This window comes from Genypterus blacodes, unplaced genomic scaffold, assembly GCF_046128005.1.
Source record: "Genypterus blacodes isolate CSIRO-AG114 ecotype Tasmania unplaced genomic scaffold, CSIRO-AGI_Gbla_v1 ptg000006l_1, whole genome shotgun sequence".
Lineage (NCBI taxonomy): Eukaryota > Metazoa > Chordata > Actinopteri > Ophidiiformes > Ophidiidae > Genypterus > Genypterus blacodes.
In genome coordinates, this window is record NW_027466820.1 from 208,453 (window position 1) to 235,462 (window position 27,010).

A 27,010-nucleotide genomic window follows, 5' to 3' on the forward strand; every position below is an offset into this window, starting at 1 on the left:
ACAGAACTGTAGATTTGGTAGAGTGAAGTCAGCTAGCATGACTGTGGGTAGTAAATGAGAGAAGTTTGTCTTCCTCGTCTTTGTCACTCAAACCGAACCGAACCTTCCAACGAGCGCGTCTGGTCCCGTTTGACGGTGTCGGTCAACCCTGGCGTTCCCCGGCTTCGACGGCTCGTATCTCCCGAAGCAAGAGAATGAGTTCGTGCATGACGTCATGGAGGAGCTGGAGACCTTCAAGAGGAAGAGCAACCGGGAGAGGTAACGGAGGAAGACTACAAACACTACAGTATCTGTGGATGTGTCTCTTCCCTGAGTGACTGAGTGAGGTCTTGACCTTTGACCCTGTCTTGTCCTCTGTGTCCTCCCCGTCCAGCGTGCTCCTGTTCCCGCCTCTCCCCAGCAGGCTGCGGTACCTGATCCACCGGAGCACCGAGGACCTCCCGGAGCTCAGCACCTTCTCTGTGGGGGAGAGCTGGAGCCGGAGGGTGGTGGTCTGCTACACGGAGCTCAGGTGCTGGACACACACACACACACACACACACACACACACACACACACACACACACACACACACACACACACACACACCTTATTGTTGTGTAAACACCTGCTGAGCTCTCCCTGCTGTTCCCCTTGTGCAGAGGTGTTGTAGAGGAGGACAGTGACCTGGAGAGCAGCAGCTTCTATGAGGAGCCTCCAAGAAGCAGTGAGGACCTCGTCAGCGACACCAAGCCCAAAGCTTCAGACTCACACAAGAAGCGAGGGCCGAAGCGTCCCGATAAGCCGCTCTACATGCCCCGAGCAGCCCGGCAGAGACTGTCCTTACAGAGCGGCTCCGGCCCCCCAGGAGGCTCACACACCTCCGCTGAAGCTTCTAGTAGCTGCAGCTGCATCAGCACCTCCTCTGACTCTTGTTCCTGCTCCGATGCTGCTGAGAGCACGCAGTCGTCCTCCAGTGGAGCCGACACCGTCTGTGAGAAGAAACAGGACCTGGAGCTGAGCCTGCAGGAAGCTGAGCCCCCAGCCTGGGACCAGACGCTGTCCCACCTCACTGCTCTGACCTTAGAGGAAGATGAGGAAGAGGAGCAGGACAAAGGAGACCTGCCGCCTGTGCCAAACGACACACAGCAAGAAGAGACAAACACAGACATGGAGGAGTTCATTGAAGAGGTGAGAGATCCTCCTGCTATCATCACATCATGTTATTGTCTCTATGTTTCTTGCTGTCATTCATCATTCATGCTCTGTAACTCGTATCTCTGTGTTTGTCAGATCAAAGCCCATCTTAAAGACCTGGCATCTCTCTCCATTGAGCTCGTCCACAACGATTACTCTGCCTATGAGAAGCTGTGGCTCAACCTGGAGGAGTTTGGTCACGTGATCGAGATCTACGACTTTCCCTCCGTGTTCAAGACGGACGACCTGCTGGAGGCGTTCAAAGAGTTCAGGTGGGAGCTGAGTGCTGTCCTCTCCTCTCATTCATGTCAGGTTCACGTCATTCCGCTGAGATGAAACCTGAATGTTCTCTCTTGTCTCAGTGACGGTGGGATGAAGATCAAGTGGGTGGACAACACACACGCTCTGGGTGTCTTCTCCACAGACTCTGCAGGTGAGAGCTATGAAGGGAACGTGGCGGTGGGCTGAAGTTAAAATGTAGGACAGTCTTCTAACGCGTTGCCCTCCCTTTCCTGTTATTGCAGCTCTGCACGCCCTCTCCATCTGTCACCCTCTCCTGAAGGTCCGAGCTCTGGCTGAAGGGAGCAAGAAAGCCAAAGGCAAAGCCTTCAGACGAGCAGGTGGGAGAGAACGAGAGGAGAGGAGGAGAGAAGGAGAGAGCTTGATCTGTCAGCCTCACAGTGTCCAGGATGTGATGGTGTCTGTGCCTCCCCTCAGAGTTCATCCAGCCTGTGAAGGAGCGGCCCAGGACAGACTGCGCCGTGGCCAGGAGGATGGTGACCAGAGCGCTCGGCCTGCAGGGAGGAAGACGAGTCCAGCGGTACTGAAGAAGAAGAAGAAGAAGACGAGCGCGGTCGCTGCTGGCTGAGTAGGTGAGCAGTGAACTCACACACACACACACACACACACACACACACGAGCAGGCGACAGGAATAAATGGTGCAGACAGGAAGAAGAATAAGCCGGACCTTTAATGTGGAAACCTGCCTTTATAAACCTTTATTGTGAAGGAAACAGTCATGTAACCTGTGTCTGCTTTCACAATTCTTTATTCCATAGAATACAAAGCTCCTCCACACACACCCATGCACACCACAGAGCAGCCGTCAGTCAGACAGCAGAGCGACGGGTCCCTGAATCTCACAACGCAGAGGCGTGTTCACACACACATCTGTGTTTGGCTCCATGATGGCATTAAAGTCCCTGACTGTAATAACTTAACTTTAAGATGAAGCTGAGGGGGATTGTGTGTGTGTGTGTGTGTGTGTGTGTGTGTGTGTGTGTGTGTGTGTGTGTGTGTGTGTGTGTGTGTGTGTGTGTGTGTGTGTGTGTGTGTGAGTGTGAGTGTGAGTGTGAGTGTGAGTGTGAGTGTGTGTGTGTGTGTGTGGAAACCCAAGACAAATAAATAAAACATTTATAAAGCTCATAAAGTGATGCGGTACAAAATACAAACGGGTTTCTCCTCAGCCACAGTTTGGAAGAGAGAGAGAGTGTGTGTTAGAGGGATAAGTGTACTAAATAAAGCTGGAGGAGCTCTCACAGACGGACAAGCTCCTTTTACTGACCAAATACTTTGATTTAACAAACACAAAGGACATTTTTAAGCAGAACCGACACCAATAGTTTCCTAACATGTCCCGCCTGGAGTCTGGAGTCTCTCTGTTGTTTCATCTCCACAGTTTGACGTCTCTGTATGATCGTACACACATTAGCTCATCTGTGTCATGAAGCTCTATGGCTGCGATCCTCCCTAACATCTAATAAGCACCGGGTCAAACTCGTCCAATTCAGCACCGACAACAGGGCCAAAGACACACAAACACATTTGTACATATTGTTGAATAGAAATACACAAGCAGTTCATTCATTGTCCGTTGTTCCAGCAGAGCGCTAGGCAACAAGCCGGCTCTGTTTAGAAGGAAGCGGCACGGTGCGGCGCCCTCTAGTGGTTGTCAAATACTTTTTTTTTTCATACGCTCCTGTAATGTCTGTCCATCTGCGGCGCCCTGTCCTGCGTCTGTCTACCTGTGAGACAGCTGGTTGGTCAGGAGCCCGGGGAACATCTCCTCCGTGTCTGAGCCCAGAGAGCCGCCTGAGAGGAACCAGAGGAAGGATCAGAGTCAGGACACACACACACATCTGAGATGGGTCAGGGAAGGGTAAACACACAGAGCTCCGCCCACAACTGATCACACAGGATGGATTCTTACATTCATACCTCCTCAACTAAGGAGGATAGAGGTTTCATCCAAGTTACTATGGGAACGTTTTGTGTCTTATATTGTCACTAAATCACTGTGTGCCTTCTGTTGTCTCTCATAGGGACCCAGCAGACCTCCTCCTCCTCCCAGCAGACCTCCTCCTCCTCCTCTCAGCGCCCCCCTGTGGAGCCTCAGTGACCCAGAGAAGCTTCCCTGGTGGGTCCAGGTGTGTGTGAGTGAGGAGGGAGGAGCCTGGCTGGGTTCCCTGGTCAGTAGCTCCTGAGCTGTCAGCAGAGCTCCTGTTCTGATCCCTGTGGCGTTACGTTGATGCTTTGTTTCAGTCATAATGTCTTAATAAGGCAGTGGGGTCGTGTGCAAATGTTTCTGTCACATATTAGAAGTTCTAAAAGCAAACTGAGGCAGCTCTGTGCGTTCTGTAAGGAAACTGAATGATCAGGGAAATCATTTAAAGTTCTTAGTAAATGATTTTAATTCTTTACTAAACTAAAGTTCTCATTCGTTTGAATGATTTTTTTACGTGTTTGTATAGGAAGTGTTTCTAATGTTCCCTTCACAGCAGAGGAGGGGACATTTTGCCTATCGCGGGACATTTTGATGTTGCCATCAGCCCTCGGGCCAAACTACATTATCGGACAAAACTTTTGTTGAGGCGGGGGTGGGGGCTTCAAAATTTGCCATCTGCCGGTCGCCGGGCGGGCCGGACCAAACGGCCCATACTGTAAAGCAGGGCCGGAGGTTCCCCACCCCTGCTTCACAGTATTTAACAGAGCCTAAGCTCAGATAGAAGCCCGAGAGGCAGACGTGTTGATCCTCACTGCAGCTTCATCATGCCACCTGAGGGACGACTCGTCTGACCTGAGGGCCGAGTGTCTCTGAGGACTCGTCTGCACAGCAGCCTGAAACGTTGTTCTTCTTTCTCTAAACACTACAGATGTGTGAGTTTTAAGGTGCTGCAGGTCAGAGACTCACACACACACACACACACACACACACTCCAGACCTGAACAGCTTCATGTGACATCTGTAAGGGACATTGTGGCCACGGTTCAGTTTGTGTTCAGTGTGAGGTCATGTTTCCTCTGCTCCCTCTCTATGTCTGTTAGCTGCTATGTTTGCCAAAATACACACAAGCTCAGTCATGAAATCCATTCAATCAGACTCAATATGACACACACACACACATGAAAACAGTACAGTGTTAAGACATGTTTTGTTAAGATCTATTGTATGTTTATGTTTCAAATAAACTTTCCAATAGATGTTCAACCTGAGGCCTCGGCCCCTTTGTGTGTCCACAGCAGGAGTGTTGGTGTCTCACCAATATGAGGTCGTACTGAGTGTTGGTGTCTCACCTATATGAGGTCGTACTGAGTGTTGGTGTCTCACCTATATGAGGTCGTACTGAGTGTTGGTGTCTCACCTATGTGAGGTCGTACTGAGTGTTGGTGTCTCACCTATATGAGGTCGTACTGAGTGTTGGTGTCTCACCTATGTGAGGTCGTACTGAGTGTTGGTGTCTCACCTATCAGACAGTTGTAGGTCCATATCCTCTGCCCGTCGTACCTGCAGCGGCACGACATGATGTTGTTGCTGTAATCTGACTCTGCCACCTCATAGTTGGGATTGATCACAACCTGGAAGAGAAGATGAGAATGATTGACACCTGCCAGCTCACTTTATAACTATGGAGTTATCGTGAATAAATGTTTAGTGCTTAGTAAGAGAACATATAGGCCACAACTTTTTTTCTCTGAAACCAATTTTACTTGTCAATTTTAATTTCTGTGTATTTAAATCCTTTCTCCTTCTCTGGAGTATTTTCCAGGCCTCTGCTGCGCCACCAGGGGGCGCCAACAGTGCCACAAATGGTTTCAGTGCACTGCAGCTTGGGAACCACCGACTGGAGTTCCAACAAGGAGAATGTGATTGATTAATTTCTGTCCCGTAAACACAGAAATGTTGCACTTCTGTCTCAGTTCTCCTCTCATATGGCAGTAAAGTTTTATTTTCAGACCCAACACATGCATAGATGTGTTTGTATTTGTACGTTCTTCCTTATGGGCCACAGTTTTCTGGACTTGCTGCCTTCCTGCTTGACTAAACCAGCTGATGCAGAGTCACAGATTTAATCGTACCTTGAGGACGTAGTTGCCCGGCAGCACGTCTGTCACATCGATCCACTGACAGTCGATGTCGTGTCTGTAGGTATCCCAGCAGCCCACTGTGATGCCCTGGGCCCCGAAGTTAGCACAGGCGTACCTCTTCTGAATACCTGCCAGCAGTCACAGCACACAGAGCGTCACTGCTTACAGGTACTTACAGCAGAATCCTGTACATTGGTGTGAGAGTAAGTGTGTGTGTGTTTACCTTCTTCACAGTGCGAGTCCTCCAGACAGAAGCTGGCTTTGTGTCCCTCAGCCACCTTAGTGCCGTTCATACTCAGCAGGTCATAGTGGGTGAACACTTCCATACTGTGGTAATGTCTGTGTAGGACAAAGACAAACACACATGAACACTGCAGCCCTGCACCTATACACACCCACATCCACACTGCTGCTTCACCCAGACGCCCCCTGCTGGTCATCTGATTCTCTTTCCGTCGAGGTCTCACCTGTGACATTCGTGCCACACCCAGGAGTGGTGCCCCGCCCTGGGCCTGAAGTCTGAGTGTCCGTTGTTGTGGATCTGGGAGGAGAAGCGGAGCAGGCGGCGGTAGGAAGAGGAGCTGGCTGTGGCGGCGCTGGAGGACAGACAGTTCTCCTCGTGGGCGCACTGCAGCGCGTACATGGGCCGATCCTCCAGGTAGGTGGTCTGCTCCACCACCTGAGCATTCAGGACCAGGTCTGGGGCCGCTGAGAACAAGATGGTGGCCAAGGGATTAGTTGTTTATACATAAATATGACTTTGCACGTTGTTTACATGCTGTGCTTTCTTACAGTGAGTGCAGGAGACGCCAGCAGAGAAGCGTCCACCTCCTTTGGGACAGTCCACGTGTTTCCCGTGATGCAGACACTGATTCAGAGTGAGTTCGGTCCCTGAACACCTCACTCCGCTCATCACCACGCTGTCGGAGGCCGCGTCTCCCTGCCAGTACCACGTTTCCTGACAAAGGAGACACAAAACGAGAGAAGGTTTGAGCCGATCTGTGCAGAAAACTGCTGCTTAGAACGTCTGCATTCGAATGAGCTCATTCAGCCAGTCAGCATCGCATAGAATACCTCCTTTTTTTTTTTCTCAGTAGACCCAAAACTTAATGATACTGATACTGACTACTGATTGACTGACTGACTGACTGAGAGAGTGAGTGAGTTGACCCACACACTCTCACTCTCTCACTCCCTCTCACTCTCACTCTCCTGTCCTGACTCAGCCTCTTTACTGCTCTTCTCTTTTAGGGGAGAGCTCCCGTAAAGACCTCATATTTTCCGGGATCCTCTGCGGATGCGGAGGTCTCATGAAAATGAGCCGAGACAAAGCGCCTCCCTATAGATGTGGGAGCGCTCTAGCCTCTGGTGGGACAGACGCAGGGTAGTTGAGGCTCGGTGTCAGTTCTTCCATGTGGCGGTGGGTTCTGCCTGCTGAAGCATTTAGCAGTCAGACAGGAAAGAGTCTCTGGTGCAGACTGAGTGTGTTTAACGAGTCCATCTGCTATGATAACAAAGGACAGACTGATTTGTTTTCATCACACTACTGTGTAATTAAGTAACTGTGTTAATTCGAGTTCCTGTAACTGTGTTACAGGAACTCTGTGTGATGACAATTAAACATGAACATGTCAGACTGCAGCCGCTTATTTGGAGCGTTTCCCAATTCAATCCTTCCAGACAGTTTGGGTCAAGTTTGACCTGTAAAAACACGCTGGATGACATCATCTGAGTCTGATTCTTTGCCTTAAGGGACACAAGACGTACAAAACTAGAACCATTTCTTAATTTGGCAGTTTAGTACAGCTGTAGGTGCAAACATCTGGGCATAGAGGCAACGTTCTGGGAACTGGGTTGACTTTTTATAACCTTACTGGCAATACTTATGTTGTTTTGTAATATTGCATCATTGAGTGTTTGTTAAATAAGCCGACTTCTAAAGGATGTTTGTCTTATTCACATTCTGTATCACGAAGGGCTTCAATGGGAGTGTGAGACTGAGCGATGGTGGATGAAGAATACTCATCACTCACTCTCACTCACTTTCACTCTCAATCACTTTCAGCCTCACTCACTTTCACTCTCTGTCTCACTCACTCTCACTCTCAGCCCCACTCACTCTCAGTCTCTCTCTCACTCACTTTCACTCTCTGTCTCACTCACTCTCACTCTCAGCCCCACTCACTCTCAGTCTCTCTCTCACTCACTTTCACTCTCAGCCTCACTCACTCTCACTCTCAGCCTCTGTCTCACTCACTCTCACTCTCAGTCCCACTCACTCTCAGTCTCTCTCTCACTCACTTTCACTCTCAGCCTCACTCACTCTCAGTCTCCCTCACTCTCACCATCATTCTCTCTCTCTCTCTTAGTCTCACTCTCTTGTCCTAACTTGGCTGCTTTTTGGGGGGGCAAGCTCTCTGAAAACACGTAAAGTAATGAATCACCCAGTTGTGACTGATAGAATGTTTATGGATGCAAAATAGATTGTTTGGCATTGAGAGACATGCTATGGGTCTAAAGTGTGAGGGGACAGAACCTGAACAGTCCGGCTTGGTGAGGGTTAATAAACTCCGGCCCAGGCTCAGAGAGGCATTTTGTTGAAAATGACTCCACTCCACTCCAGCAGTGATCCAAACACATGCCGACATGTTTATGTGTTCTTCCATTTGAGGCATTGGACATAATTGTCCCAAACACAGTCCAGTCAGATAAACAGGCCCGGTCCAGGTCCAAGTTCCACTCATTAAACCCACCTCCTGTTATCTAAGCACGTCTCACTCACACTTTCCACATCAACATCATCTCCAGCTGCAGCTGCAGCTAAACTCCATCTGAAGCCATAAATACCTCATTGGTTTCAGTCCCTAAAAATAAAAAAGAAACCCTGAGGGACCTTTAACCTGCCTCTCACCTCGTATCCTTGAGGGAGCACCGGTGTCTCCTTTAAGACGGAAAAAGGAAACGTAAGCCTAACGCGACTGTGACGCCACCGGGTGGATCCAGGGGGGCTTCAGTTACAGAGGTCCACTAAACATCAAACCAGCTTCACAGTGAGAGCCGGTGTCACACGTCTAACATCCCAGCCTGGGACGCAACCAGGCAACCCTGAGGGATCAATAAAGCTCAGGCTAGTTAGGAGGGAGAGTTTATGACACACACACACACACATACACATACAGGCATGCTCAGAAATGCTCCAAGAACCTGGAATCTTCTCCCTGAGGATCTGAGGTAGGTACTAATACTGACGCTTAAAATTTAAACTATTTTATTTAATTGCCTTTTATTTTCTTGTATTGATTGTCATTTTGTCTCACAGGTTCTTGTGGAAGCTCCTGTAGAGACAAAGACCCTGTCCTGTATGATCATTGGTCAGAAAGGTGAGGAAAATAAAGACAAATGTTAACTGGAAAATGAAGTCGGAGGAGATTTGGAAAAAAATTGAAGTTGAAATATTTTGAGAAAGAAAAGTCAAGATAGAAGGAGATTAAAGTCTGAAAGCTTGAAAGCTTGAATCTAAAGTCTCTACCTGGAAAGCGTGGCTGGCAAAGCCCAGTCCCAGCTGCCTGCACACCACCATGGCCTCCATGGTCCCCCAGCTGTTACTGCACACGGTGCCCCACACCAGCGATCCGTTCCTCTCTGCCAGGACCTCCACACGGCCCTCAAAGGGATTACGCCCTCCTCCTAACCGGAGCTGCGGGCAGAGACACAGATGTGTCAGTAGCTGCACGTACAAACCAAACGGGTTGATGTGTTGTGGGTGGAGCCACTCACTCTGTTGTGGAAGTTCATGGCGGGAATGTTACACTTGACCGCCGCGTCTTCGTCGTGGCCGCAGCCCAGCGCCTCCCGGTTGAAGTAACACTCGGTCAGAGACTTTTCAAACCCGGAGCACTGCACCTCGTTCATGTGCACCGGCCCGATCCCTGCAGACACACACAGATTAAAACACCATCTTTCAGAATTCCGTGACTTTTCCCAAACTGCATGACTTCCAGGAGCGTGTGAACCTTCATATCTGCAGAACCTCCCCTTCTGCGGAACTCACTCGATACGGCAATTAGCATCAAAGCAAGAAGTATACAAACTAAATGACCTTAGAAGAGAGATGATCTTTGGATCACATAATACGTTTGGGAATCTTGATCTAGGACACAGTGTGAGGGAACACCAGTAACCCCTTGGTCCAGAGAAAGAGGCGGAGGTTTCCTGCTCCTCCCGAGCAAAACGCAAAACAAAACAAGCCGTCAGCTGTGTCCAATGAGAGCCAGACACTGGAGGGTTGTAAATATTGTTCTCGCTGCCTTTTATCACTTATTGTCAGGTTTTCCAAAAGACGTCTTGGATGCGATGGATTTTCCAGCGTTCCTGACAGCCTGGTCTGCTGCTTTTGTCCCTGTGCGATGGAACAGGAATGCGTCTACCGATGTGAAGCTCTGAAACTGAGACAGACTGGCAGCTGCTGGAGAAATGAATCCACAGCAGACAAAGGACAGAGCGAACATAAATCAGCTCCCAAGGAGAGAAGAGGAAGAATACATCATCCATCAAACGCGTGGCACAAAGTCTCAGGAGGCCGAGCCAACATCTCAGCAGACAATCAGCCAGAAGTCAACGTTAAAAGTGAAACCAAACAAATCATCCAAATCCTGAAATAACCTGCTGGTAGTATTTTGTTTGTTATTGACGTTGGCGTTCAGCTCACCACACTGACTAGTGAAGACAAACAGGATGTGTCAGTCCAAGTCCACGGTCTGTGCCGAGGCCATTTTTGGAACCCAGTGGTCAAATCATAAAAAAAGCATCTTTCCCTCCAGTAACTCTGTGCTCTCTCAAATCAAACATTCCTCCACTCAAACAGATAAATTTAGCCTGTTTTCTTCTCCGGGACGTTTGAGGTCTCAGAGAACATCACAGAGCATAAACACCCTGAGGACATATGGTCGGGATAATTCTGCATTTCACAGAAACGTGAGCGCTAACGTGGAGCTTGATGCGGCCCATCCCGTCTGCTCCCTGTTTGACCTCCACCTGCTGATGTCTGAAGTCTGGAAACATCAAACTCAGACAAAAACAGGAGGTGATACCAGGGAGTTTCTGCTAAAAGTCCCACCGAAAGTTAAGTAAAGCAAATATTTGAGTCTGGTCTCAGTCCGTAGCTTCCATTTCAATGGTGATTGGTTTCACCTTTAATTCTTTTGAAGCCTTTAAAGCTTAAATCTGGAGAAAAGCTCAACCCGACCGTCCCACGCCAACTTTCCTCAGAGGGATAATATGGTGATTCGTGCAACAATCTCAAAAACCTTGGGAGTGAGGAAGACGATGATGAGGAGTGCAGGAGCTTCAGAAAATGTGGGCAAAAACATTAGAAAAGGTGGAGGGAAATGAATCTAATACAAGATGTTTGATATTTTATCTGTATACATCTAAGTTACAGTTTTATGTTGTGCTGTAGTATTTAAGTATTCAGTGGTCACCTTGTCCCAGCTGGGCGCCGCTCAGAGCCTCCTTGGCGCTGCCGAAGCCGAGCTCTCTGCACAAGACCGTGGCTGCACGAAGGTTCCAGTTGTCGTCGCACACCGTCCCCCACTCGCCGTTCTTCAGCACTTCCACACGCCCTTCTCCGATCATCGCTCCGCCTCTTAGACGCACCAAGGGTTGCTATGGGAACATGCCAGGCAAAATGAATGAATATTATATGTGATGTTGCTAACAAACCTAAAGCTATAGGAGCAAATCAACGCATGGAAACACTGTAATCACAATGAGGTGTAATGAGCTGTGATTGGTTGATTTAATAGCTGTATTATTGTTATTGTTGTGGGGGAATATGTGTTACCTTAGCAATAACTAACCAAATATACAGTAAACACCACAGAGTCTATGGCCCAGATGTGCCTGAATGCTTCCAGATGTTCCACTAAAGACCTGATTAACAGGAAATATTGGATCCTCCTGCTGGGTTAACATCAAGAATTGATTAGACGAGTGCGTAAACCTACAGAGCCTGTGCTCCTTAATATAGGAACATCTCAGCACGGCCAGGAAACATGAAGCTGAACATCAAACTAACACAATAACATCACAATCCAGCTTTCCTCCTCCAAAGACTCACAATCAATCTGTAAAACACTGAATCACTTCTAATGAAACATAGAATAATAACTCTTCTTGATTCATTAAGCCTGATGTAAAGCACATGGAGCCGTAAAGTGACTTTCCACAGTGAGAATCAGAAGATCAGAGCTGCAGATGGGATCTTCTCTCTTTCACACGAGCTGTCTGAATGCATGAAGACATTTAATGTTTGCATGTGTGTCTCTCTCTGACTCACTAACTTACACTGACTGATTGATCTTCTTGCTGGATCGGGACTGAAATGTATTTATTCTTATTTTCCCGGATCCTCTTGTGTGTTTGTGTAGTTTGCTTCTTCATCACCTCACACATCTTCTCCCTGACATCTTCAGGCTTTTCTCGGGGCTTTCTCCGTGTCTTCCTCCAGAGCTTTGGGCCGCTGAGGAACACTGATATCAGGCTAAACTAACAAACTTGACCTGACAAATCGTCACGTTCCTTCTCCAGGATTACTCTTCATTCTTCCCTCTTTCTGCTTGTTTTCGTCTCACATCTGGACAGTTGGACTGAACTCATGTTCTAACAGAGTCCTGGACGTCTCCCTGAGAACATCTGGTCTTGATATGTACATTTGATTAACTGCTCGCTTGGAATCACCTGACTGACACGGTTACAACCCTTAAATGAAGTTCTCCTCAGCTGATCCCTGAGAGGAGTAAACAGCTCCTGTTCTCTTTAGAGCCCACAGGGGGGAAAGATTCATGCAGGAGCCCCAAGACTTGATTTATCAAAAAGGTATTCACTACTACTGCTTCTAATGCTTCTACGGCTCAGTGCTGAGGCTCTGGGTGTTAAAGGGAACCTGGGGACCGACCCACTAAAGGCAGGAGAAGCCCTCCACCTCCACACAGACGCAGCCTCACTCCTCACTGATCCCGGCCCTGACCTACCTCCACCCTGTAGACCTTGCCGTAGCCGGGGCGGGCGCTGGGAGCGAAGGCCCGTCCCGGCACACAGCTGACCACCACGGGCATGCCTTGCTCGCAGGTCTCGTTGCCCTTCAGCTGGATCTCCCGGCCCACCTTGCACTCGGCCAGGTCGGCCTCGTTCCCGGTGCAGTTCACAGAGAAACCCCAGTAGTTCTTCTTACGTCGCCCGGCCAGCAGCCTGAGGGGGAACAAACAAAAGATGAAAACCTGAAACATAGTTGGAAATATGTTCAACTATGTGGAACAGTTGGGTGTAATTACAGTAACTATGCTTAAAATGACTGAATGCGTGTGGTTTTCCTGGTTTTCCCGGTTTTCCTGGTCGGTCTCTGGTGTCACAGCCAATACATCATTAAAATGTCCTGCAGGGAGGTGAAGCTTTGGTCACCGCTTTGTCCAAAAGCTTCATGCTGAACTGCACGCCATAATCCAGCAGCTGAGAGCTTAGTTTGCTCTGAAAACAACTCCAGGTGGTGCGTTCAAGTGCTGATGAGAAGCTCAGCGATTGAGAGGTCGGGCAGCAGCACACAAATCCATCAGCGTCACCATGACACTGCGAGTTTGGGTCTGAGTGTGACGCATGGCTGAGCCTCCAGTCTGAGCATGTTTGGAACACGGGTTGGGTCTTTCAGTAAAGTGATCCATATTCGTCCTCCCGTCACTCGAGGGGGGAAATGGAATCTTTGGATGTTGAGTTTGAAGCACAAAGGCCGCGTTGTTGTGGAAAATCCTTCACATTCCTGTAACCTCAGAGTTAAATGGAAGTCGTCATCGGAGGGTCACAGAGGAACAGTGGACCATGAAGCAGGTTGTGGGCGGAGCCTCCGGTGTAACAACCACAGCACAGGGGACTTGAACTACCTTCCATCTCTCAGCCTAAACTCACTGAGAACTTAAACGGATTCGGTCAATAAAATCTGCTCAGACGTCAAATTTGATATTTCTTGTTTTTGGAGCATTGGATGAAGTCTTGAATTACCGTTTCCTTCTTGCTAAAGACAGAGTGGGTGTGACCTTTCACCTCAATAAAGCAGTGAGACAGATGACCCTGAATGCACCACAAACTCTAAAACCCACATGTTCCAAACAGAAGCTTCCTCACGAGAGCCAAAACTGTAAAAATAGAAACAATTATCATCAAAGTGACCGATCGCATCACAGACATCCCAACACCAAGGAAGAGAGGAATAACTAAGATGTTCCAGGTGAACACCTGACCACAGAACATTGGTAAACAAATGCATTAATGTTTCCATCATGGCTGTGGTTTCTCTGTGGTTCCTCTGCCGAGCCAGAAGCCTTCAGACCCTGAACGCAGCATGAACGCATTAAACACCAATTAACTCAAAGCATTTATGTCCTTTGTATCTACGATGTCTCCTACCTATAAATTGCACACAACCTTCACTTAAAGACCGTCTGGCGGGATTGGATTGAAGGTTTTATGTCCCCCGCTCCCTGCAGATGTGGATCTGGACCAGGATCTGCATCTGGATCCCAGTTCTGAAGCATTCCTCAGATGTGTGAGATGAGGACGTGTTGTTCGGGCACCGACAGGCTTCGTGACGAGCAGGACTGAGGGGCTGTGATCTGAGTCTGCTCTCGTCCAGCTGGGAGACAGAGACGTGTCGTTCTCCTCAGCAGATCAGGGAACGCGTCCATGTGCTGATTCACTGAAGCACTTGGAGCTTCTGCTGTCGTTTCCCCTGCAGCTGAATCCTTTCCAGTTGCCATGTTAGCCAATAAACACAACACCAGTGAACACCTGCAGGTTTGCTTAACTGCGTACTGATGGTGACAGTTATGAGTGATAACATGGAGGCTGGATCACACAGAAGAGGACTGAGGAGCCACTGTTTGACGCGTTTAGTGACCTCGCTCGTTTCCTCATCAGGCCCTCATGCCCTCAGACATCCTCCAGCAGCTTCTGGCTTCTCCTCAACTATCTCCAGCCTTCAGTCTGTTAATCCTCCTCCGAGGAAGATGGATGAAGGACTGAGTGACGACCTGAATAAACAAACTGGCTTATGTTAGATTTCCTCACATCGCTCCGGCGCTGCGGCGTTCCCAACCGGACCCGGATAGACATCCAGGAGTTAAAGGAAACATCAGATGAAGCTCTTACGCAACGCAGTGTTTGTAATTGACAGGAATGTGTTAAAACAACACTCCATGCTCCATCACTCACTTGTACGCCCGGGTGTTTAAGCGTTTCTCTTCCGGGAAGCCGTACATCCCGCAGATGACCCGGGTGTTCAGCTTGGTCCAGTCCTCGCTGCAGATCTGCCTCCACTTGCCGCCGTCCTTCACCTCCAGGAAGCCCTCGGTGATGGGGACCCGCTTCCTCTGGGAGAACGTGGCTCTGATCCGCACATCCTCCACCTGCACCGGGATGCTCTGAGAAGACACAACAGAGGGTTCATCAGTTTAACACTGCATTCAGGCTATCAGCTCTATGGTTTACATGTGTAATCTAGAGGAACATGTGAGTGTAGGATGTAGAACATGTATTGCGATGGAAGGAGATGCATGGAATAGTGTCGTGAAGTCATAAACTACTGGCAGGAAGTCACAACATTCCAGAAGCAAATCCCTCTGTGGCCGTTCAGGGACTCAGTTTGATTCATTAGCAGACTCAAATGTCAAACTTGTAGAACATCTAACATGCTGCATCCTGGCCCCGAGATCTGAGCGATACGTCTGTGTTTAGACTTGTTCCTCTGCAGCTCTGATGAATGTCTGGAATTCTCCTCTTAGTCTAAGTCACTTGGTCAGAGCTCGGAGCAGATTCAAGGTCCTGGAGGGAGTTTGTTGGCCACACACACACACACACAAACACACACACACGAGCGGCAGGAACATGGATCCAGATTATAACGTTCAGAGGAATAACTGGTGATTAAGAAGCTTTTTATACTCGACGGATTCAGACTGGAGATCATCAAAGAAGAACAAGGCTGTGTGTGTTTGTGTGTGTGTTTGGCGAAGTTCAGAGGGAACCCTCGACTACAGCAACCGCATCATCATCGAGTTCAATCAACCGCACAATGACAACAGAAACAAAACATGATCGGCTTTACAAAGCTCAGCTCTGTTCAGGTTAAGTATTGGTGTGTGTGTGTCTGTGTGTGTGTGTGTCTGCGGGTGTGTGTCTGCGGGTGGTCCACAGAGGTGCTGTAAAGCCCGTGGTCAGATTGGAGGTCAGATTGGAGGTCACCGTCCACACTGGTGTCCTAGAAAGCCTCAAAGCAAAGTGAGAGTGACCTTTGACCTGCTGGGATTTATGGGAAAACAGCCACCTAATGCCTCCGCCTTTGTTCAGTCCTGCGAGACGGCATTCCCACAAAGTGAATGCATTTTCAGGGTCAGGTTTAGGGTCGCGTCCCCTGAACCTTCAGCTCTGACGCCACATTCATACAGAACGGAGAAAGAGGAGTGACATTTAGGCGTCGAATGCAGGTCGGAGGAGTTTGCCCTCACGTGCGGTGGTCTCCGGCGCTGCAGCTCCTTCCTGTGAGGCTCTGAGGCTCTGTGGGCACCGCAGAGCGCCGACAATCTGAGCAGCTTTGTGGTTTGCAGATGCTGATGTCAGTAGTTTCCTGACAGGCCGTCCGTTCAACCCTAAAGAAACCCGACGTTCAGGCAAAGCTCCCAGAAATATGAAGGTGGTTTTCCTGGGATGGCGTCAGCTTGAGGGAATGTTCAAGGCCTTCAGAGCCTCTGAACACACAAAGACTGCTATGGAGGAGGAGGAGGAGACGCGACCCAGTCAAACCCGGGTCCTCCCTCTGACCGCGGCAGCCGGAGCGGGGAGAAGCCGAGCTTTCATGAGGCGAATCCTGGGCTGCAGGCGTGACGGAGTGTTTTCCGTCTGAGCACCTGGGAGGAACGTGAGGAGAAGCTGAGCAGAGGCTGAGGCTGAGGCTCAGGGGGAGCAGACGGCAAGAGACGACAAGAAGTACACACTCTGAAAACACACCCGGGCTGTGAAGCCACGTGTGACTGGGAACACGTGAGAGACTCAGGGTGCACGAGGCGTGTGTGTGTGTGTGTGTGTGTTTGTGTGTGTGTGTGTGTGTGTGTGTGTGTGTGTGGGGTGAAAGGTGGCTTGAGATGGTTGGACCTGTGGAGTGTTTGGTTTGGCTGAGAGGAAGGAAACTGGCCAGCCGAGTGTGTGTGAGGTGGAGGGGAGGAGGCCCACATAGACCCACATAGGCCCACATAGGCCCACATAGGCCCACATACACCCACAGCTGGGCTCGGTCCAGGTCGTCCCCCAGACCAGCAGACATCACATCAGCAGAATCCTGCCTGGCCCAGAGCCAAAACACACACGGGTCCATTTACAGAAAGTCCCACCGCAAAGCAGAGAACATGGACCTGTGTGTGTGTGTGTGTGCGTGTGTGTGTGTGTGTGTGTGTGATCACCTGAGATATATTATAAGTTAGGAGTTGAAGTTGAAACAGAGTTCAGTGTCTCATCCCACGCTGGGACTTGTGGGATTATATATTTATGGAATGATATCTATATCATTATATATGTTGGAGTTATATATATAGAGATATATAATGATATATATGGAGTTATATATATATGGAGTTGTGTAGCTTGAAGCATCCGGCCACAGTTTGTTTCTCTGCATTTCATTCTGTGGCTCTTTTCCTCTCCTCCTCTTCACTTTACACATTCTTCTGCTGGTCATTTCCTAAGCAAACAGCAGCCGTGTGTGTGTGTGTGTGTGTGTGTGTTGCCTCACAGGAAAGCAGACGTGTGTGTGTGTGTGTGTGTGTGTGTGTGTGTGTGTGTGTTTCTGCCTGTTCTCCCTTCAGCAGATGAATGGGAGAACATGAGGCCGAGCTCTGACTAATGTTTAAACTTCTGTGCATTTCTTCCTCTTTATTCAGCCTCCAGAGCCTCACGTTCACCCGCACGTGTCCAGACCCCCCCACACACACACACATACACACCCTCCACCCACACACACACACTGCCCGCCCCACCTCACCAAACATGGCGAGCATGAATGATAATCACGCCGCAGCTCGGATGAGAAGCGAGAGAACAGCCAGGCTCTTAGAAACGACTTTCACATCTGACCCACCTCACTATGTGCCTCACTGGGCCCAACTTAGCCTCCAAGACGTGTTTCAGGACGTGTGTGTGTGTGTGTGTGTGGGAGTGAGAGAGAGAGAGAGAGAGAGAGAGAGAGAGAGAGAGAGAGAGACAGAGAGAGAGAGAGAGAGACAGAGAGAGAGAGAGAGAGAGAGAGAACAGAGAGAGAGAGGGAGAGAGAGAGAGAGAGAGAGACAGAGAGAGAGAGAGAGAGAGAGAGACACAGAGAGAGAGAGGGAGAGAGGGAGAGAGAGAGAGAGAGAGAGAGAGGGAGAGAGAGAGAGAGAGAGAGAGAGAGAGACAGAGATGGAGAGAGAGAGAGAGAGAGAGAGACAGAGAGGGAGAGAGAGAGTCTGCACCTGCATCTGGAGTATCTATCACAGTGTATGACATCCAACAGTAAAGGGAAGTGACCCTGTGACCCTAAACAGAGGTCTATCACGTGCACACACACACACACACACACACACACACTGTACATTAATGCATCATGTTCACGTATCTATGTTTTGTTAAATGCCTCAGCATGACGACAACCCCAGAGTCCAGTTACACCAGAGAGAGAGAGAGAGAGAGAGAGAGAGAGAGAGACGCCACATCATCACATATGCAGACGTCCTGTTGTTTTGTTCGTCCGTGGCAGAAACAAGCGAGGAGACGCACCAACTAACATCAGACGCTGTGATGAACGTCTCCAGCTGCTCAGAGAGCTCGAGTCTGCATGTTCAGACGGATGTGTATGTTCCTTCAGAGGACTGAAGCTGAAGTTGGAGAAATGAATGTAAAGGATTTAGATGATCGATTTAAAACACAAATCCATAAATCAGTCTTAGATCCTACATTAGTGATTCCTCCTAAAAGCCCAGACATGAAAGATGAAGACAGACTTTGATTCCTGTTTGAAGCCGAGTGGAGCGTCCAGCTGCTGCACATGTGGCGGGCTGTGTGTGTACGTGTGTGTGAGTGTGTGTGTATGCGTTGCTCTATAGAAAGAAAGAAACATCCATCAACCTTTTCTCCCCTCGAACATCCTCCTCCCACCAAGCCTCCCTGCCTGCGTCGGGTCGGAGAGAAGAATCTGACTCAGGCTCGAGTTTCTCTTCGCTGGAATTGAAATTCTTGTAAGCCGACACCTTTGTGCCTCATGGAAGAGGAGGAGGAGGAGGAGAAGAAGAAGAAGAAGAGGCAGCAACCTTTGGCCTGCTCAGATGTGCAGAGAGCAGAGCTGCATTCTGTTATTTCAACTGGCCTCAGACGGCTTTGTGTTGAGTCTGAGTGTGAGTGCTTGGCAGAGGGACCCACACACACACACACACACACACACACACACACACACATGCTGGAGGGTCTGAGGAGCTGAAGAGGATTTTCCTGCTGTCATTGCTTCTTTAAGGGAAAGATCCTCACTTCAAGACCGACTCTGTTTCTCAGAACAGCACAAAGAATGGAGGAAGTGGAGGAGAACGGAAACGTTAAGCATCTCAAACATCTGGATTTGGAGAGCTTTGGCCTCTTATGTGAACTCCTCAGCAGGCGAGGTCATCGTGCCTCCACCAGGTATGACGTCATGACCAGCGAGCACACAACAACGCCTCCTTACTGCCAAACCACAGCAGAGACACGACCTGGAATAACCTCATCATTACACATCACCAACAAGCCACAACCATGATCCTCAGACAGAAACATCTCATGTAACGTTCACAGACAGCCTGGGAAAATCTGACATCTTCCACAGAGGGAGGAGGTGACTGATGGATGACACATGTGGCTTTGCACTCTCACGTCCGCAGCAACCAAACTTGGACTGGTTGGTTAGATCGTCCCACAAACAGCTGATAAACAAAGAGCCTTGCCTTCTTCTGGTCTCTGTCTCTCCTGACAGGGTTAATCCCCGCCGGCTGTAAAAGCTCCTTTCATATAAAAATCCTACTGCTGTGGGAAACAAAGGCGTGTTAGAGTGACGAGCCGAGTCCAAACAGAGACCGGCAGTTTGGCAAACTTTATAGGTTTCAGAGAGGAAGGCTGCATCTCCTCATTCATCACAATGACGTCGTCACATAAGAATGTATGTTACATCGCCTGCATAACTGAACGCTGTGACGTCTCCTGAGGTCAGACCGGGAGAAGAGACGGCAACACAGATGGACAGCAGTTAGATCAAGGAGCCCCCGGCAGGGTCAGGGGGTCAAAGGTCAAACAGCAGCTCTAATGAAACTGGCCTGAAGTGTCTGAGATGGACACTCGGAGATTAAACTCAATATTCTGCTGAGTGAAATCATGCAGAAGTGGAGGCACATCTGCTTTTTGAAGGCTCGTGTTCGGCTCCTTTGGTTGATTGAGCAAAGTGGGCGGAGCCACTGGCAGCTGCTGGTTCCAATCCAGACTGGCTGATATTTCCAGTCCTGTGTTATTTGTGGTTGAAGCTGAAAGTGATGATTATAGTTGGAGAGAGAGAGAGTCTCATCTTCTCATGTTGCCATAGAAATAAGGTTGAAGTCACAGTAGTAAGGCTCTTTTATGAGCTGTTAATGAGCTGTAAGTGTATTTATCGCTCCCTTTGCCTCAATATCAATCAATCCTATCAGCAGGAGGCCATCAATCAAGCCTCACAGTGAACATGTTTGTCTGTGACTGAACCTATAGCTTCATGTGTCAGAGGCTCCACGTGTTCCATCAGGCTCCATTCAGCCCCACTGAGCAGGAAGTGAGCACATACAAGCAAACATAGCTGCCAATCACATCTCCCCTGCCTCAGGTTGACCCTTGCTCAGAGTGCAGCCGGGCGGCGAGCACAGGATGCCAATTCATCCCGTGAATCAACAGATTGTAGGAGCGGCGCTGCCCGGCGCTGACGTCAGGTCACGCTTAAAGAGGTGCGGTCGCACCTTTCCCCATTCCTCTGCCCAGAGACTTGAAAGGCGACGGCCAGGCCCAGGAAATATTTGCAGGGGTGGAGTCTGGACTGCAAAAACACCCGGAGACGAAGAACAAACAGGACAAACAGCTCAGGACCTCATCAGAGCCTGTGGAGCGGGAGTTAGCTTCTTCATTTTAGAGATTTAAAGACGTTCTTGTTCTCTGGTCTTTTATCTTTTGTGTGTTCCCGAGCAGCGGGAACACACAAACACACACACACACACACACACACACACAGACACACACCAGTCTGTTCTCTGTACTGGATCCAGCAGAACACAGTGGTTATGTTTACACGCACAGCAACGGCCCGTTACAAGTCTGCCCAAGATACCATCGTGTAAACGCACCACCCAGTCTGACCCTGTCCAGCTCACAGAGGGGGACCAGGACCAGGACCAGGACCAGGACCAGGACCAGGACCAGGACCAGGACCAGGACCAGGACAAGGACCAGGACTGTTCAGGCTGTGAACGGACACCTAAACACATAAATCGCTCCCTTACTCTCGATCAGAATCTAAACGCTGCGAGGGATTTGATTGGCTGTTCAAACTCCAGATGAGGTGATTTCATTGGCTCGTCTGAAACCATTAGATACTGAACATCATTCTCACAGATCTGTTGACAGGAGTTACAGATACTGTCCTGTTCTTCTTGGCCCTTCTTGACCAATCAGAACCAAGAACACGGGTGAGAGTGGAGATGACGCTCATGCAGGAGGAGAGGATGAGTGGAGTCATGAACACACAGCTGTACTCTGGCTACACAGCTGTACTCTGGCTCGTGACTCAGCCTGCTGTCGTTCCCTCAAGAAACCAGGGAAAGTTGCTTCATCCATGGATTCATTTTTTCCGGTCCAGGATGAAGGTTTTAACTCCTCCTCCTCCTCCGCTCCCTTTCTCCTCTCACGTACACAAAGCCACACAGACTTTCCAGCAGACAGGACGGTCTTCCTCCCTCTGCTCGAGCGTGAGTCATCGGCCAAACTCTCCCGGGCAGCGCGGGGGGGCCGAGGGGCCGGGGGGCCGGGGGGGTCTGGTGTGGGCGGGCAGAGACTAATAGGAACCTGGCAAAGTCATCAGCCTGAATGCTCCACATTATACACTGTTCAAACCGACCCCTGCATATTACTGCAGTGATGTCATCTGATGGCAAACACGTCTGCCTCCAGACGCTCAGGCTGCCTGTCTGTCTCCACACACTGATGTAGGACCAGGGAAGACGTTAAGTGGAGGACGGGTTCTAGCACAAGAGGACAGGAAGGAGCTGCATCACGTCTCTGTCTGAGATCACAATGATGTGGACAGATGGACGAGCTTGGAGGAAAGAATTCAGCTACTTGGTGGAATCCAGAGTGATAACATCTTTCCTTCATCTTCAGCCATGTTGGGGCTTTTACTAGGCTGCTGGACATCTGCTCAGGTCTGCTGTGTGTGTGTGTAGACCTGTGAGTGTCTGGTGTGTGTGTGCTGCTGGACTCTACCTGCCCCATGTTGGCCTCAGTCTGGATGTACTTGAAGCCTGGGATGCGTCTCTGACTGCACACGACCCCGACGTCCTCTGTGTGTTTGCAGTCGGACACTCCGAAGCCGTTGGACTCACACTGAGCCAGACTGGTCTCGCTCCCTCTGCAGTGGACGTTGTCGAGCCAGATACGACCTGAAACACACAGAGACGTGAGACGTGAGAGGAGTCAGGGTGCTGCTGCTCCTGCAGGAGAAGCTTTAACATGCATGTGTCATGTGTGTAAGGATGCAGAACACGTGTACAGTGTGAACGATGACCCTCAAGCTCCTCACACACCTGTGAACACACACTTACTGTATGTTTCACACTTATGAGGCTCTCAGAACTCTTCACACTGAGTTTACACCAACATAACTTGTTCTCAAACCTCAAAGCAGGAGCGTCTTCAGTGTGTCACCTCCTTTAACCTGAGCCGCCTCACACACACTCTTAGCGTGTCTTATGAGTGTTTCCTCTGCGGTCTGGGCTCAGACTCATGTGTACCCGGCCAGGAAATGTTGTCACGGCTTAAGTGGATCATCTGCCATCCAGCTGGTTGTCATGAATCAGCCGAGGGAAGGAAACCACCGCTGCTCTGAGAGATACAGGGACAGTCTGAACACGCTGCTGAGGAACATCCTGGTCACGCTGGGAGAGGAACTCCATGTTGATCCAGGAGACAACATGCTCCTGTCCCAGACGACTTCACGACCACAAAAACACGCTCTGGTGCTCAGACTCAGGCTCAGCCAAGCGTCCATGTGAGGACCGTGTCGTTCCCAGAGGAGACACCTTCGCTGTCCGGCACGTTCCAAACAAACACTCACACACTCCAAATCTGTGCTGCTGTTAAAATCATTTGCAGGTCTTTGGGGAACGCTGTTTTTACAAGCCAGTGAAAAGAACACGGAGCAGAGGAGTGATGATGACGATGATGATGATGATGATGGGAGACAAACAGGACAGAGCAGTGAAATAGAGCGTTCAGCCCGATAGAGGCTTTGACTCTCAATCAGATACGTTAGAATAGATCACTGCATGGATCCATAGAGATTGACATTACATCAGTTGTTTACACCTCACGGTCTTGTCTACTTGATGGCGGTATTGTGATTTCAGATCTGGATCCTTCTCCGGATCTGCAGCTTTCATAAATTGCTTACTGACTGTGATTCTTCTAAACCTGCTGTTGCGGTTCTCTGGAGGAAGTTAATGACCGGCCGTCTGCAGTGGTTCCATGCATGTGGCTCCCACAGTGCGACCACGCCGAGTTTAACAAGCCACACCGAGTTAACGACGCATTCCTGCCCCCATTGACCACCGGCGGGCAGAAGAGTCGGGGAGCTCATCAGCGCTCTAACACTTACAGTAGAGAGGAAGCTGAGAGGATGAGATTACGTCTGAGCGTCTCTCTGGCTTCCACGCCTTCTTTCCAGTGTTTTCAGAGTTGATTGGCGTGTCTCAGTTTCTGCTCTAATGGGGAAAGCAGGGCCCGGGGCTGTGCCAGCAGTCAGACGGGGGGACGTGGAGCGCTGTCACAGGTTTCCATGGAACATATGAAAGCGTATGCAAAGATATACTGCCCCTTTGAATGTGTGTGAGCTGGCTGGCGGCTCTGAGTTTGCAGAGATTAACGCCTCAAAATGTGCGACTGGAACCAAACAAAGCTGTGTTAATGCTATGGGACTGATAGAAAATAAGGTTAAGTGAGTTTCCCTCCAATTCAAACTCCTCTTACCTTCTCCTCTTCCGTATTTGGCTGAAGGCGACCAGGACTCTGCGTCCAGGAAGCCGAGCTCTCTGCAGGTCACGTGGGCGGCGTGGATGGAGAAGTCGTCGTCGCACACCGTCCCCCACTCCCCGTTGTAGTAGACTTCCACGCGGCCCTCGTAGTGTTTCCGTTTCTCCCCCACCAGTCGTAGCTGGATGACGGGCGCGTTAGAGTCTGACTGAGCCTGACAGAGAACCCACAGGCACGGCAAGGCCCACAGGAAGCAGCGCAAGGAGGCCGGGTGCACCATCATGCAGCCAGTGGGCGAGTGGAAACAGGTATCTAGAGGGAGATAAACAACATAAGAGTGTGGCTGTCAGCATAAAGAAGCAGACGTCGGTTGGTTCTGTTCCATTTTCCAATCCCAAACCCTTTAAGTGGGTCGGATGGTAACGGCTAAGAGAGGAGCTGTGGGTTATTATGGTTGCTACGGATCAGTAACAGTCCACTTCAGCTGCCATCCATCATCCACACACACACCACACAACTACACACACACACACACACACCAAACACACACACACACATTAGACCCATAACTATGAGCAGATTTCACCCCAGCTCCTCACAGGGCCGGCCCCACATATTGAGCCCCACGTGTCCCCCTGATGCTCAGGGCCCCTTTAATAGTTTGATCATTTAAAAACAGATTAGGGATGTTAGAACTAAACCCCAGCGTTTACTTTACAGCAGGAGGCGGCCACCAGCTGATGATGCTGTGATGTAAACAATGACAATAACACGGATGCGTCATTTAACTTCAAATATGTAATGATTTAAGTATTTATCTTTGACGTGTTCCCTCATGTTGTATGTTTACAGAATGTACACCCTGTAGTTATCTGATCAGATTTAGCCCAGAGAAAGAGTCCTGACTGCTGATAGAAGTCAAAGCTTCAGTTATGTGAGGGAGCAAAGGTGCAGCTGAGGTGAGGATTCCTCTCCTTGTCTCTCTGACAGGCTGATGGACTCCTGCAGGCCGAGCTCTGCCCCTGTCACTTATCTGCTGATCTGAGCCTGCGGGCTGAGGCTGAGCGTGAGGAGGGAAGCTTGACTCCGCCTCACTATTTCATGCTAAACCATGAAAGTGTCAAAGGAGGGACCAGAGGCCCAGAGGGAGGAATGCAGAAGAGGAGAGTGAGAAGGAAAGTGAGCACGGGAGGGGAAAGGAGGGGAAGGGAGGGGAAGGGAGGGAAGGAGGGAAGGAGACCACCACCTCTTTACTGAGGCAGGGGATGAGGGGGCTTTCCGAGCTGACGTCATGGTAACAGCCAAACAAGCTGCTGAGCTAAGGGGCTTGGAAGTACTCAGTCAATAAATCATCAGATTCCATGAAACATCTCTCACGGCCCCTTTGGTGGCAGAGTCAAACATCTGTTCCCTCTCTGCCTGAGTGGAACACATTTACTCCAATAAGGCTTTAATATCCAACATCCGCACAACAAAACCTTTGTTAACTGAACACAGAGAGACATGATGTTTAATAATAATTATAATAAACCTGCTCCACATTAATCTGAGGTTTACTAACTCATTCAGAGACGGAACAAAGGACTAACTAATCAAACCATTGATCACCTATAAATGCATAGGCCACGCCCACTTCCTCCAGCTGAGGAATGTCATTAGCAAACACTGATCTGTATGTCACTGTGCTGTACGTCAGCAAGAACAAGTGCAGGAGAGAGAACCAGGCTCAGGATCAGAGAGACAGACAGAGAGAGAGACAGAGAGAGAGACTCAAACATGCAGGTGGGATTGATCAAAGTGGGAGTGAAACATTGCAGAAACTTTCAAATCAAGTGGAAAATTTACAGAAAGAATCCCATGCTGAAGTCAACGTGTTCTCAATCAGGTCCTCTGCCAAACACACCCTTTGAATTATCTTTTGTTCCTTTCAGACAAGTATCAATCTGCCATCAAGTCTCTGTTAGGATCCAATCCCATGATTTAGATATCAGAGTATAAAGGAGGAAACCCTGCAGAATCACACACTTTATCAGTGTATCACTAACTTCTCTCACATGTTAGATTATAAGTGAGGGTTCTAACTGTAAACTTGAATCAAATGCAATCATAAATGCAGGTTATCTCTTCCAGTATTGAACTTTTAAGAACTTGTGTGTGAGCCTCTAATCAGTTGCTGCTCCCTCATGACATCATTCGCTCAGCAGAGAATATCAAACGTGGCGTGTACTCACTCTGACAGGAGAGAAGAGTGATGATGACCGCTGTGTCCTGGAGCAGCTTTGGGGGATTCGAACCCTTGATGCGGCGCTTTGTCCCAGCAGCTCTCCGCTGTCCGTTTTCTCTGCCGCTAACAGCTGGATAGACCACGCCCCCGGGCAGGCGGGAGCCAATAGGAGGCCGCGTCAGCATCCCTGGTCACGCCCCCTTTGACCAAACGCTCGCGTTCATGTAAAATATGAAACCAGCAGAAAGTGACGCGCACGCCTGATTAACGCGCGGCAACATTTATACAAGAAAACAAGCAGAAGTTAGCAAAATAAAAGCAAGATGTTAACAGTCAACAGTTTGATGAATCAAATCAGTGAGCTGAGCACAGGATAGTTAATTTGCAGTTGAAACAATAACAGTAAAAAACACAAACATTTCTCTCTAAGTTGCCATAACAACCACACCCTGCGTTTCTGTATACATTTGACTTTTACAATCTGACTCTTTTACTGTGAAAAACTAGTAATATTAACTTCTTCGTGTATCTTTCTGAGGGTTTTGAATTTGTGTCAGTTAGAAAGCTGGACTGTAAGAACCCGTTTGTAGAGAGGAGATCAGGTTTGGACTTGTGTGGGCCTGACATGTGAACCACAGGCGTTAGAGCCATATGTCAGGACTGTGTGTTAGCTTGTGTTGGTGATCTGCTGCCATCTAGCGGCCTACATACAAAAGATCATGTTTGTATTCGTTGACAAAGACTTTGATTAATGTTGCTTGTTGCTATGCTGAAATTGGATTGGATAAATGATTGAAGGGAGGGAAACCATGGCTCTCAGTCTGTTTTAAGACTTTGCATCTGCTTTTATATGCTTTGATGCCTTATAAGACAATTTTGAATCATGTTCTACA

At 49.2% G+C, this 27,010-nt stretch overlaps 2 protein-coding genes across 2 annotated transcripts; one reads left to right on the plus strand and one right to left on the minus strand.

The window, feature by feature from the left end:
- Positions 1-142: 142 nt before the first annotated feature.
- r3hcc1 (R3H domain and coiled-coil containing 1) lies at positions 143-4,649 on the plus strand (the record flags this gene model as incomplete). The annotated part of the gene is made up of 8 exons (XM_076149773.1): positions 143-258; positions 374-511; positions 642-1,170; positions 1,273-1,448; positions 1,539-1,609; positions 1,701-1,796; positions 1,894-2,048; positions 3,499-4,649. Coding segments are annotated over 7 exons (1,236 nt in total), but the record flags the coding sequence as incomplete, so codon positions are not given.
- On the minus strand, positions 3,099-26,228 carry loxl2a (lysyl oxidase-like 2a). Its single transcript, XM_076149760.1, has 14 exons — positions 26,125-26,228; positions 23,891-24,205; positions 22,130-22,305; positions 14,801-15,009; positions 12,574-12,790; positions 11,023-11,206; positions 9,320-9,471; positions 9,072-9,239; positions 6,335-6,500; positions 6,010-6,250; positions 5,766-5,881; positions 5,534-5,670; positions 4,921-5,032; positions 3,099-3,268 (listed from the first exon to the last, which is right to left on the minus strand). Exons 2-14 carry the CDS (start codon positions 24,174-24,176, stop codon positions 3,198-3,200), a joined length of 2,235 nt encoding a protein of 744 aa, XP_076005875.1. The 5' UTR covers positions 24,177-24,205; positions 26,125-26,228; the 3' UTR covers positions 3,099-3,197.
- Positions 26,229-27,010: the final 782 nt, after the last annotated feature.